The sequence below is a fragment of the Colletotrichum abscissum genome (assembly GCF_030869225.1).
Source record: "Colletotrichum abscissum strain IMI 504890 chromosome Unknown Scaffold_9.1, whole genome shotgun sequence".
NCBI lineage: Eukaryota > Fungi > Ascomycota > Sordariomycetes > Glomerellales > Glomerellaceae > Colletotrichum > Colletotrichum abscissum.
In genome coordinates, this window is record NW_026850536.1 from 1,228,546 (window position 1) to 1,241,696 (window position 13,151).

At 54.2% G+C, this 13,151-nt stretch overlaps 6 protein-coding genes across 6 annotated transcripts; 3 read left to right on the forward strand and 3 right to left on the reverse strand.

The window, feature by feature from the left end:
• Positions 1-722: 722 nt before the first annotated feature.
• CABS01_04888 (uncharacterized protein) lies at positions 723-1,040 on the forward strand (the record flags this gene model as incomplete). Its single annotated transcript, XM_060538258.1, has 1 exon — positions 723-1,040. One exon carries the CDS (start codon positions 723-725, stop codon positions 1,038-1,040), a length of 318 nt encoding a protein of 105 aa, XP_060389920.1.
• A 1,324-nt stretch (positions 1,041-2,364) lies between these two features.
• CABS01_04889 (synaptobrevin) lies at positions 2,365-3,157 on the reverse strand (the record flags this gene model as incomplete). The annotated part of the gene is made up of 2 exons (XM_060538259.1): positions 2,365-3,034; positions 3,120-3,157. 2 exons carry the CDS (start codon positions 3,155-3,157, stop codon positions 2,365-2,367), a joined length of 708 nt encoding a protein of 235 aa, XP_060389921.1.
• A 518-nt stretch (positions 3,158-3,675) lies between these two features.
• On the forward strand, positions 3,676-6,047 carry CABS01_04890 (uncharacterized protein; the record flags this gene model as incomplete). The annotated part of the gene is made up of 2 exons (XM_060538260.1): positions 3,676-3,771; positions 3,837-6,047. 2 exons carry the CDS (start codon positions 3,676-3,678, stop codon positions 6,045-6,047), a joined length of 2,307 nt encoding a protein of 768 aa, XP_060389922.1.
• Positions 6,048-6,683: 636 nt separating this feature from the next.
• CABS01_04891 (ubiquitin carboxyl-terminal hydrolase, family 1) lies at positions 6,684-7,538 on the forward strand (the record flags this gene model as incomplete). The annotated part of the gene is made up of 2 exons (XM_060538261.1): positions 6,684-7,056; positions 7,168-7,538. The coding sequence occupies 2 exons, from the start codon at positions 6,684-6,686 to the stop codon at positions 7,536-7,538; spliced, it is 744 nt and encodes a 247-aa protein (XP_060389923.1).
• A 241-nt stretch (positions 7,539-7,779) lies between these two features.
• On the reverse strand, positions 7,780-8,515 carry CABS01_04892 (uncharacterized protein; the record flags this gene model as incomplete). The annotated part of the gene is made up of 2 exons (XM_060538262.1): positions 7,780-7,944; positions 8,039-8,515. Coding segments are annotated over 2 exons (642 nt in total), but the record flags the coding sequence as incomplete, so codon positions are not given.
• A 771-nt stretch (positions 8,516-9,286) lies between these two features.
• CABS01_04893 (uncharacterized protein) lies at positions 9,287-9,983 on the reverse strand (the record flags this gene model as incomplete). The annotated part of the gene is made up of 3 exons (XM_060538263.1): positions 9,287-9,419; positions 9,721-9,788; positions 9,924-9,983. The coding sequence occupies 3 exons, from the start codon at positions 9,981-9,983 to the stop codon at positions 9,287-9,289; spliced, it is 261 nt and encodes an 86-aa protein (XP_060389925.1).
• Between the last annotated feature and the right edge of the window lie 3,168 nt (positions 9,984-13,151).

Below are 13,151 nucleotides of genomic sequence, written 5' to 3' on the forward strand. Positions count from 1 at the left end.
AGACCAAAATCCAATAAGAAAGGAAGAAGGAGGAATACTGGTCTTATAATTCATGCCCCTGGCCGGACTCGACAGCTCGCCCCTCAGTCAACCCGAACTCTGACTTCATATATTTGTTAATTTTAACCAATCCGACCACCTCGCACACAGCTTGACCTGGTATCGCCGACCTAGACGGGCGCTGATGTGCTGGTGACGGGAATGGGATTGGAGGGGAGCTATATACCTTGCCTTTGGGACTCGGGCTCTTTCTCACCGTTGAGCTCCAAAAGTCCGGGGGGCCCGCCCCCACCCTTCACGGTGCAAGTGCCGTGGCCTCGGGTGCCATTACCCCAAGACTTGGAGCTCGGCGAGCAAGGGGGGGGGGGGGGGGGAGGGGGTGCGGGGTGTGGTTTACTCCTTTCGCTGTAGTGCGTCGGGCTCCTGCTCGCTAGGGGGACACAAGAGCCGGGGGCGCCCCCCCCCATCCGCGATGGGGCTGGGCGGGGGGGTGGGGGGGCACGCGCTCGGGGGGTGGGGGGGGGGGGGGGGGGGGGGGGGGGGGGGGGGGTAAAGTTGCGCGTGTGTAATCTTTCCCCGCAAGGAATAACATGACGACAGAATCTCAAATCAACATACGCTCTTGTAAACGATGCCGACCTTGAAGTGAAGCTTTAACAGCCTCCTGTTTTCGAACCATAGAAGTTACACATAATTCTTTTTTGAGCTACTCGGCAGATACAATGTCCAACGCCGCGACGTCATTAGGCATGGCGCATCACACCGCAACAACCGCGACATCACTACCTCGGCATCACGCAGTCGCTGAGACAGGAATGGCGCAGCGGCAGCACTATCATCAGCAGCATCAACAGCACCAGCAGCACCAGCAGCAGCATAACTCATCAACTCGGCATCCCGTCTTCTTCACGGAGAAGCTGCGGCGGCCGCCAGTCACCCTGGCGCCTGGCATGGGCCTCAGTCCCGTAGCGCACGGCTACGTCTATCAGGATGGGCGAAGGAGGCTGACGGCAGAGGGAAATTCCGCGCCGAAGCTGTGATGGGAGTGGGATTGAGTGTGGTTCAAGTTTCACACTTTTTTTTTCATTTTTCCAACTCTCAGTTGGACGAGCAATGCATATCGAAGCTTCGTGGGGGAGAGCAGTACTGTCAGTTTTGTGAGGCTGGCGTAGTTGAATACCTAGTCTTTGCCGAAGCCGACGAGGTGAATAGGTGCTTTGGAGGAGAGTTTGCTAGAGGCGCCTTCTGTTCAGTCTGATAGATGGCGAATACCCTCATGCCACTTCAGGATTGTTCATTTTCTTGGGTCAAATTTCATTCATCATGGCTTCTCGCGCAAAGCTGATGGGCGCTACCTACGTAGGGTGGCTATCGCCCGTCTTAAAGTATTGGGGGGAAGGAAGAGCAGTCAGGAGGATTACGGAGTGGTTGATTGAGAGCTGTAATGCTCGAGAGTCAGCGACCCTTGTGTGTTCAAGACATGACTGATGAGCAAGAGAATTACGAGGTCCCTGAGAAGTTCAAGTTGTCTGAACTGACTAGACATCCATCTAGGATAGTACGCAATGCCCAGAAAGGAAACGAAGGGAGGACAGGCGAGGCAAAAGGTGCAGTGAAGCTCAAGGGATGTGGTGTGTCAGGTACCACTAGGTTATACTGGCCTCTCTAGGACAAAAGTGTACATACTAGAGAGCATCGGCATGGAATATGGATCGATCGATGAGATTTGGCTTTGAATGGGCTACGGATGTCTAGTCATGAACTGCCTGGAATGATCTATCTCTCGTGCCGCTTCTCTGTCAATTTCTGGTGGGACCATTTCTGATTTTGTCTTGCCGATTTATATTCGGCTTCGGATGTGCTACCCAGTACGTTGAAATTGTTCGGCTCAAATGATAGAAGCTCAACAGGATTACTCAACCCTCCTAATCATTATCTCATTACCATTATCATATACTCAAGATATACTGAATCCATCTTCAGAGAAGGACCGCTATGCCGCGTTCTAAGCATTGGCATACACGAGTGATGAGTGGAAATGAATTGATTAATTTACTTGTATTTCGATGTGGTTCCTGAACCCACAAGTGACAGTTTAGGAGATGTGTGGTTGAGTGTAACCCCATCGAGGGTTTCTTCATAACGAAAATCAAAAGCCTCCGTCGTTTTGTTTCCCAAAAAAAGTTGCGTTTCCCGTTTCGCCATTTCAAGCCAAACCATTTGCCCAATTTGACTAGCAGCACTCTACACCATCGAAACACGTCGCGTTCATGTGTACATAGCCCCGTGCCCGCTACACGAAGCCAATTCGAAGCCAAACTCTCCCAAACTAGCACCAGGCGAAAACAGTTGTCCTGCTTGCTTTTAGTTCTTCACCGCAATCACAATGGCGAGTACGATGAGCACCACGACCAGCGTGAGGAGCGCCATCAGCTTGACGTTCTTCCACCACATCTTTCTCTTGAGACCGCGGCTGCGGACGCGGAACTCGCGCGCGCTGCCGCCGAGACGGTCCGTCTTGTCGACGAGCAAGTCGATGCGCTCGCCCCTCTCGAGCAAGCCCTCGATATTGCGCGTCATGATGCCCCGGACATCGTCGATCTCGCGCTGGACGTTGGAGATTGCGTCGTCCTTGCCGCCGCTCGTGGTGCCGAAGTCGACCATGAACTTCTTGAGCTGGCCATTGTAGCTGGCGGCGCCGTAGTTGGGCAGCTCGGCGTAATCGGTCGTCTCGGCGGGGAACTGCTCGAGGAAGCGGCGGCGGATCTCAAAGAGGAAACCAAAGGGGATGCGGCGGCCCAGCGAGGCGTCGGCGATGACGAGGAAGGTGAGGCCGCCGGCGGAGGGGTGGTCTGGGTGATCGGAGGGCGCCTCGGCGATGTAGTGGATGTGGTGCGAGCCGTGGGTGTAGGTCAGCTTCTGGGGGGTGTTGTGCTCGATTTTGGGGAGGATGACGGAGGCGAGGGAAGAGGTTTGCGATACGGCCGATGTGGTGCATTCGCTGAGGATGGTGTTGTTGTGCGCTATGCACGAGCTATAGGACAACGGCATGTCAGTAATGTGTCCAACAGAGGGGGCAGATTCGAGCCGGGAGGGAAAGGTCGTGGCCGTCTTCTTACTAGAGCAACGGGGTGATAGGCGTCGATGAAGAAGCCATGATGATAGGTATTGGGGTGTCCAAAGGATCTAAGGGGCCTATCTTGAGATGCTTTCGATTCCTTTTCAATACACAGAAGGGAGAATAGGCAACGATATTCGAGATGCGACGGCGGGCTGCGTACGTTCGTAGGTGGTGTAGACGGGTCGGAAGTCGGCGTGATGGGCGCTGTCGCAGAATGCAATGTGGGAACCTGGGGACCTGGGGATCTGGATGCGTGATGACGACGAGGACGGTGCAATCGGAGGCGGAGGCGCTAAGTCGGAGTGGGGCGACCCACGCTCACCTGCCAAGGGCGAATCAGGGGTCATGGCGATAAGCATTCCAGACCTCTTATCGGTTCCCAAAATTTCCCAGTGCCTTCATGGATGTCAGTGACCACCATGCTCCTCCCACTGCATAGGTGCACGACTGCGAACGGAGGGTAGCACGTAGACGATCTTGTCATTAACATACCCAAACAGGCATGCTTTTTGCATGTTATTAGCCATGGTTTGTTGCGCAGCAATTCGCCCACCATGAGATCAGTTTTGCGAGCCACGAAGCTCTGCGCGGCGGCGACACGTCTTGCGCCAGGCCATGGCTTCGCAACATCCTCTCCGTCCGCCTACCAGGTACGCGGCAGCTTCTGCCTCCCTATTCCACTTACCGGACACATTCTGATCATTGTACTTTGCAGGCGACACTTGAAAGGTATTCTACCAGGAAATACTCACCTCCCGACCGCAAAACATCCAAATACGACGTCTTCAGGAACATGATTCTCACTCAGTTCAACGTCGTCATTGACAACATGGGACGTTGGTCAGAGACCAATACCGAGTACCGAGACTTTGGGGTTCGAAGCGAGTATGGCCTCAATAACGAAATCGCCCTATTCCGCGACACCATACAAAAAGCCATCGGCTTGGCCAACAAGGGTGCAACATTACGCAAGGAGAACCCGTTGTTCTGGTCCCTACGAAACGCCTTCATCCGTGGCGACGTCAAGGGCCTGACGGCAGAGCTGCGATACTCGTTCCAGAGCTTCATGCTGCGATCGAAACTGACACACTCGACGGCGCGGCAGAGGAAGTTGGCTGATTTGCGGTATCCCATGGAGTGGTTTCCCGCCACACGAGCCATGCAGCGCACAATTCACTTGCACGTCGGACCGACGAACTCTGGAAAGACATATCGGGCGTTGCAGGCTCTGATGAACTCCAAGTCCGGTATTTACGGAGGGCCTCTTCGTCTCCTGGCCCACGAGATCTACTCTCGGTTCCAGGCCAACGGGAAGCCTTGCGCCATGATCACAGGCGAGGAGCAGCGCATACCGGACGCCGATAATTACTTCATCAGCTGCACCGTCGAGATGACGCCTCTGAATCGGATTGTTGATGTGGCGGTTATAGACGAGATTCAGATGATTGGTCATGATGAGCGAGGGTGGGCGTGGACTCAGGCACTCCTCGGGGTCATGGCGAAAGAAGTCCATCTCTGTGGCGAAGAACGAGTTGTCGACCTCATCAAGTCCATCTGCTCAAGTATCGGCGATAAGTGCATTGTTCATCGGTATGAAAGACTCAGTCCGTTGCAAACGATGGAGAAGAGTCTCGGCAACGATCTTTCCAATCTGGAAAAGGGCGATGCCGTTGTGGCTTTCACGCGTGTCAACCTTCACGGTCTGAAGAACGCCATCGAGGAGACAACCGGCCGTCGATGCGCTATTGTCTACGGTTCACTGCCACCTGAGACCCGTGCGCAGCAGGCAGCTCTGTTCAACGACCCCAACAATGACTACGATTTCTTGGTGGCTAGCGATGCCATCGGCATGGGCCTGAACCTGGAGATCAAACGCGTCATCTTTGAGACGTCAATGAAGCACGACGGTACACAGTATCGTTCGCTGACGACATCCGAAATCAAACAAATTGGTGGTAGAGCAGGAAGATACAAGACTGCTCGGCAGGCAGCTACTGCAACGAGTGATGAAGCCAACCAAGTTGAAGAGAAGAAGGTTGGCTACGTTACAACGCTTGCTGACGAGGATCTGCCCGCGATTGCAAAGGGGTTCAACACTGAAACGGCACCGCTCGAGGCTGCAGGTATTCACCCCCCATCGCACATTATTGAGCAGTTCGCCGAATACTTCCCTCCCGATACGCCTCTCAGCTTTATCCTCTTGCGATTGCGCGAACTCGCGCCCGTCTCGGAGCGCTTCACGGTCTATGTTCCTGAAATCAGCGCCAAGATCGCAGACACCATCCAGGAGTTCCCCTTGACGATTCAGGACCGCATCACCGTTCTTCACGCGCCAATCTCACTTCGGGAGCAGGGACAGATGGACCTTCTCAAGGCCATTGCCAAGTGCATCTCGACGAGGAGCAACGGCGCCCTATACGATATCCAGCCCATCCAGCTGGAGCTGCTTGACGCCACGCTCGAAGACTTCAACAATCAGGGAAGGCGGTACCTTCACGCCATCGAGTCCCTGCACGCGGCCATCACCTTGTACTTGTGGGTGAGCTACCGCTTCCCCAACATCTTCACGAGTCAGGCGCTCGCGTTCCACGTCAAGGACGCCGTCGAGGAGAAGATTGAGTTCTACCTCGAGAACAACGCCGTCTTCGACCCTGAGGTACACACCAAGGTCCGTGAGAAGCGACGCAGAGAGGCGAGGGCCAAGGATATGAAGGCGGAAATGGAGGTCGAGCTACGCAGACTCCAAGAAGAGGAAGACAAAAGTAGTGCAGAGAAGCTCGCTGGTCTCGCGCCTTCCGAGGACGACTCTATCGTTTTTGACCAGAGCTCTGCGGGGCTCGATGAGCCTCTGGTGGTGGATGAGAGTGATTATGAGACCGGGCTGAAAGACAAGGAGGAGAAGCCGAAAGAAGAGTCTGCCGTCTAATAGGACAGTCTCAGACTGGAGGCTGAAAAGGAGCTTTGGGAGCTTCGGCTTATGTAAAACAATGTAGTCTTGTAGCTACACTCACTTGTACAATATTCTGTCTGGTGGCACAGGCAAAGCATATCGAAGGCATGAGTAAGGAGGCTTAGTTGGGGCCTTGTATACTATAACACAGACATCACGAAAGGAGTAGGAACAGGATATAATCCAGAAGAAGATATAAGATAGACATCATAGGATTCTAGAAATACCCTCCACACATCTTAAAGAGGAACTGTACCATTCGCAGGTGGTCAAACTCTGAATATAAGAAAGTCCTTGGCTGGCGTCGCTCTACCCCAAGCTCCAAACTGACCACCCCGCATTCTGGGCTCACCGCAGGCGACCCCTGCCGGTTACCTCACCGACCCCACCATGTATCCCAGTTGCTCTTGGAGGGGCAAAGTGACATGGCAGCTCTACCTTGCTTGTCTTCTCAGCAACTCCAACTGGCCCGCGCCCTTCATCCTACATCACCCAAGCAAACGCAACACTCTGTCAAATCCCTTTCACAAACCACACCCACACGTTACAAACCAACACTGAAAATCAAATAACCAGGGCGGAACAAGACAGCAAAAACACGAGTCCTCCAGAATGACATCCACAAACCCCGAACCCTCCGCCGCAGCCCCGGCCTTCATCCCCCTCGAAGCCAACCCGGAGCTCATGACCTCCCTCCTCCACAAGCTCGGCCTCTCCCCGGCCCTCCAGATCCACGACGTCTACTCCCTCACCGACCCGGACATGCTCTCCTTCGTCCCGCGCCCCGCCCTCGCCGTCCTCCTCGTCTTCCCCGTCAGCGCCGCCTACGAGAGCCATCGACTGGCCGAGGACGCCCTGCTGGACGAGTACAAGGGTAAAGGCCCGCGAGAGCCCGTTTTGTGGTTCCGCCAGACGATTAGGAATGCGTGCGGTCTCATGGGGTTGTTGCATGCTGTTGCTAATGGGCCTGCGAGGGAGTATATCCGTACGTATCCGTCACCCTCCCGTCACGCCGTTCTTCATATACCTTCTTTTCCTGCCTTTCCTATACAAGCTACTTCGTTGTGATGCAACGTTGGTTCTGACGAATGAACAGAGAAACCATCCGACCTCAACACCCTACTCGAAACAGCCGAGCCCCTCGAACCCGCCTCCCGCGCCCAGCTCCTCGAGAAGACGCCCGCCCTCGCCACGGCGCACCGCGAAGCCGCGTCGCAGGGCGCGACCGAGGCGCCCGAGGCCTCGGACGACGTGGACCTGCACTACGTCTGCTTCGTGCGCGGCGACGACGGCACGCTGTGGGAGCTCGACGGGCGGCGCAAGGGCCCACTGAACCGCGGCCAGCTCGAGTCCGGCGAGGATGTGTTGAGCGAGAAGGCGCTGACGTGGGGCCCGCGTAAGTTCCTCGAGAGGGAGGGCGCGGATTTGCGGTTTAGTGCTGTTGCGTTGGCTGGGTCTCTTGATTGAGAGGTCGAGGTTGGATGATGGAACAGGTATAGCATGTTATTTGGCGTTTAGGTTGGGCGTGGTTCAATTATTCTCTGTTCAATCCAGAGGAGTGAGATGAAGATGTGAGGACGAAGGGTTCAGCTTTTGCTGTGTTCAGAGAATGACTAGAGGAATGACTACTCGTTACGTAGGTGTATTTCCACGATCGTGTCCACCACCATGGACCGCTCTATCAAAGTCAGTCTACCGACGCCTACTTCTACCGACTATTTGACTTCCAAAGCTGCGCTGAGTCCCGTGACTCAGGCTTCCTCCACAACTGGCCGGTCGTCCTTCTATCTTCGTCTCTACGTCCCTCAGAAGGAGTGTTGGCGGGCTCCTGGAGATCGAAGTCGAGCGGGCCAACATCCTCTCGCATATCTGACTGATCTTCCGCGTCTAGGTGTTTGTATTGACAGCGTTAGTCTTAGGTAAACCGATGTATAGCGAAAAGTGCACTTGCCTTCCGTTACTACAACCTCCTTGAACTCGGTGGACGACTTTCTGTGGGCCTGGGCTCCGGTATCAGGCCCGCTGGTAAGCCCCAGGCTCATGTGAAGAAGCTCGGAAGGAAGCGAGTTGAATTCCGTCTTGGACTTTCTGTGAGAATCGGCGAGGTTGTCAGTTGTAGTGGGCGTTGCCTTCTCCACTGCCTTTGACGTAGAAGAGTACTTGACTCCGACGGACGGTGGAATGCTCTCCGAAGCGAGATCGGGCCAGTTTCCCGGCGTCTGCTCTCCGTATTTGTGGTCATTGGGTGTCTCTGGTGCCTGCGCCTGCGCGGCATGACGAAGATCATGAGTCAAGGTGAGGTATTTGGGTAGTGCATTATCCCCGTTGGGCGTGGCGAAGGGCTTGTCAGAAGCGGAAGAAGGAGAAGACTTGGTACTGAGCGGGGGGCTCTTTCTCGTATCCTCGATGATGGGGGAGCCGTCGTGCTCGGTGAAGAAGGGAACCTAACCCTGGTTGGTGTCGGCCTGCTGTTGGGGCTGGTTGTTGTCTGGCATCGTTCCTGGAGGATAGTTGGGACAAGGACAGTATGCTGGCAGCCAAGCTAGTTGTTAGGACAGCTTCTGGAGGGGTACTATGTGATCAGGGAATCGAAGGTGAAGATGCTGAGGAGGTGAGGCGTGTGGTGATTTGAATCGCAATTATCATGGGCTAAGAGGTGGTGATTGTACGATGAAGATGGAGATGGTATTAGACGAGGATGCTTCGTGTTGGTAGTCGTCACAAAGAGGTCTCCCAAGGTGTGTGTGCCTTCTCGTTGGACTTCATTTACATCATGGAAGGTCCGGGTTGCCTCGCTCCTTCATTGGAAGACGCCTCGAAGACTAGGGAGAAGGCGCCTCCCCTCATTTTCTCTCCCATCAAGTGCCTACATGACCTCACTGGTAGGCAACTGCAAATTGCAAAGGTAGAGTCACAGGTCTCTTGCCTCTGCCAGTTCGATCACGTACCATACGCAACGGAGATTTCTGCCCTCTTTAATTTGTCACGGTACTTATGTTGAGATTGTTATCAAGTCCACAGCCCAATCACCGTAACCGTTGCATGATCTGCTTACTTAGGCTTACCTGAAATGTCAATCTTAAGTACTTACTTAGTCAATCGAAGTATGCTCTTTGCGATCGGCAACCGGAACCTACGAGATGTCATAAGACCCCTCGTGTTCGAGCTAGTCACGGATGAAAGACCCCCTCTGAGTCTTGACACTCCGACTTGGTTTACTCGTGGAAGCCATCTTGATAAGACTCCGGGGAAAGCCTCAAACCAGTGCCTAGTGGTAGTTGATGGTGTGTAGACCTGTACCCAATGATAACCTCAAGACTGACTTCCCCTGAGGCACTTGGAGGTAGTCTTTGAAGAATTGGGTCTAGTGCGTGTGATGACACCGGCAGCGAGAGATGAGGCGGCGCCACGACACTTGTCTGCAGCAGTTGAATCATTCTTGGCAACTCCGGCTCCCACCGTATTCATTGTGCCATATATCGAGGATTCGAAGAGTTCATCCAGTTTCTCGGGGTTGGAAGCTCGTACTATAGTTATTGCAACAGCAGTAATCGAACGCGGGTTTCATCCGGAAGCTTGTTTCCCTCGCTTCTCCGCGCAAGGCTTCTGTGATTGTGAGGCTCCCCAAGCCCCGAAAGGTCGGACGGACCGCGGGAACACCACCACCTCAGCACCAGCACCATCCACAGTCTGACATGCCCGCTCGGACCTCGGGCTCTGTAGTGTTCAACGTTCGGACGTCGAATGGGAAGCACGGTGCACCGTCCGAGCGGCGCCGGGGGCCGACGTGCTTGAATCTGGGAGAGTTGCGCCGGACTGCGGGTCTCCCGCCCACAAAAGGAATGGGCATACCAGACAGCGTGATGGCGTCCTGGTAGTGTCGCTGGCCTTGCCTCTTCCTGGACCCTTCATTTGTGAACGCGAGGGGTGGTGGAAGATCCTTTCCCCTGAACGGGGTACCCCGCCTGTGCTTGGGTGCGGCCGTAAGTCTGCAAATCAGACCATGATTGAGGTTGGTATGGAGAAGCAAGCTGAACGGGTTCCAGTATAACGCTTCTGGAACCACTCTGCTGCATGACGGCAACCCCTCGGAGTTCTGGATGCATTTTTGAAGCTATCGCTCACTTGAAAGCGCAAGTTGGAGTTGAAAGGCCTATGATGGTAATATCGGGAGCAAATTGGGAGAGTTAGGATAAAACGATCCATAGAAACCACCGTGTTCCACGTGGTGGCCGATCGCCGCTAGAAGGCTAGCCAGATCGCGCGGTATGAAACGCTGAGAGCTTGCCCATATATAGCAAACAATCCACCACTCTGCGGATACGAGCTAGATGCCTCCCCCTGAATAGAGGCGCTTGCCGTTCGCCGGTGAGCAACTTCGGTAAATTAACGTGTTATGGTGCTCAGCTCACCCTGTCATTGTAAGGAAAGCGCAAATGGGACGCTCACGCACCGAACTAGAGAGAGAAGACAGAAAAGAAGGATGGGCCGGGTTCTGTTCGTTTGTGAAGCCAAGCAGCAGATTGCGGCATTGCTGCCGGTAATCGCCGTTTCCCACTGCGGTGTCCGTCGCCATCATGCATCCGGCCGCAACATTGAGAGTGGCTGTTTTCTGTCACATTCTCTAACACAGCTGAAAAGTTGACGCGTCGATACTTTGACGTGATGATGCTCACACAATCTCGTTTCCGGTTGATTCGTGAAAATGGTCCTTTGCAGAAGGAGAAGCAAAGATTGGCGACGGAAAAGAAATATCGGCAGCTGCGAGGCGTCCAGAACATCTACAAAGTACCTAATCCAATACAAGTGACTAAGCAGACTATGTGGCAGGTGTGACGCGGTACCTGACTTCCCGGACTCAGACTCAAGAGTGACGGGCCACGACTCACGGGTACCTTGGGGTTCGCCGACTCTTTCCTGTAACACGGCGGAATTTCCATCAAATATCAATTGATCCATTAATTACCAACATCGAAGGAATTGTTCACGTCTCCGACATCCGTCACACGAAGCAATGCCTCGAGATTATACCATTTTCCCGCCACCACCCAGAATAGAGTCGTTCTGGGCAACTTGGTTCGCAGTCCGTTCAGCTGGGACTAGCAAACCGCACACCGCACACCGCACACCGTACCGAGGTGGCAGACCCTGCATTCATTGAGCAACACCGCAGCTAGCGCCGGAGACTCGATGCTTTTCCAGCATTGTGGCGACCTGAGCAACCATACGCATGACATCTTGTTGACTCGGCCGTACTCCCTTGCCTTGCCTTATGCTTAATGACTTGTTGGGCTTGCCAGCTTGGAGCAATTTGACGCGGCACACACGCCAGCCTCCAAGGTTGATAATTGACTTTCGATGCGTCATTTCAGTTCCATCGAATCGCGGCCAACACATTCGAGGAACAACACCAGGGGCGAATCCCTGAGTGATCTGCTTCCGCCCGCCTCCAATCAGCAGGGGGCGCAGAAAAGATGTCTCGCACACGCACATCTACACCAGGGGCCGGGGACCCTCAACCATGATCAATCCAGGGCCATGCACAGGCACGCTCATGGAAAATACGCAAGCAAGATGGACACAATGCAAGATGCAGGCAGACGACGCTTCAAAACAGATGAGCGGAGAAACGTGTCGTCAACATGGTTCGATACGCGCCGTTTGGCGGGACGACGCCTGCTTTGATGCCACTGCCGATCGACGACTAATACCTCACGACTACCAAGAACAAACACCCATCCGTCTGCGCCGTTGACCACGACCACTCGGTTCGATAGGCATTCCAAACGTCGTGCCCACTTTGACAAAGTCCAGTTTTTCCAAGACCAACGGAGCAAAGCCATACGCTACCGACTGGCGTTGTCCAACAGGAATTCTTTGACTTTGTTCCTGGGACACACTAAGATGGCTAGTCCTCAGACCAGTCACCTGGTGCTGCCAATAAAAGCAGCTGGCAAATGGGCTTCTTTCCAACCCTCGTCGATTGCTTTTTCTCCGAGGTGGCACCAATTACGACGTCTGACCCCTGAACCCAGTGCCATGTTTTCTTCTTTCTTGGATCGGCAGAGTGACCAGCATCGTGGAGGCGCATCGTCGTCCTTTGGAACAGATCCATGCTTGTTTGCGCTTGCAACAGCTATCAAGATCTGGAATCTCCTCCAATCCTCCAGGGTAGCAATTAACCTCGATACCCAGGCACAACCTCGACTTCGAATACCTTGGTACCGACAGGCCGTGACCAATCAGGCTGTTTTGATGGATGGATTGCCTTGGGCTTCCGGTTTGGCAATCGTGATGCCCCAGCAGAAGTTCGCCGAGAAGCGTGGGAACGAGAGACCTCATCCACTTACACTCAAGCCGGACAGCAACACCAACGGCCGGAGGTTCTGAGATACTACAGAGAACTAGACCATGAAACAGGCTTGTAAGCCGTTTCGTGCTCTTCACACCTTTGTTGTCACTTTCGCACGGGCCGCGGTCCATCCCATTCCCTCCCATCCGACCATCTATCCGTCTGCTTACCTGTTTTCGAAACCTTGATGCGCCATTTCGTCCGAGCAACGAGTCTTGTCACCACCACACCACACCAACAAGCCTGTTCTAAGCTTCTTTGCCACTCCTGCGCCATTCCTCAAGGCGCTCAGAAGCCTGTTTGCATCCCAAGACAAACAGATGATTCGGACATGTGGAAATCAGCATCTGATTGAAGCTTCCCCTGCTCCGCCCAAGAGTAGGCAACCTGGAAACTCTGGCTCTCTGCGACGCTTTCTAAAGTATAGTCTTTCTCTTCGCACGTTGTGTATTGAGGACAGACGTCGTCTTCTAAGATGGGCAGAAAGTAGCCACCCGTTCATGTGACGAATTGTGGGTGGGCAGCGATCTGGCCTTTGGACAGACATTCTGGCTCTTCAGAAGGGAAAAAATCTCAATGTCTCGATGCTTGGCCTTTGACGGAAATCATGGCTCTCCCGCGGGGGTGTGTGCTCCATCACACCATGCAACTCGGAGCAGCCACGCTCGGGGACATGGGTATCGCATCGTTTAACTGCACGAAGCCTTCGACCTGGGCCCAAAACACGG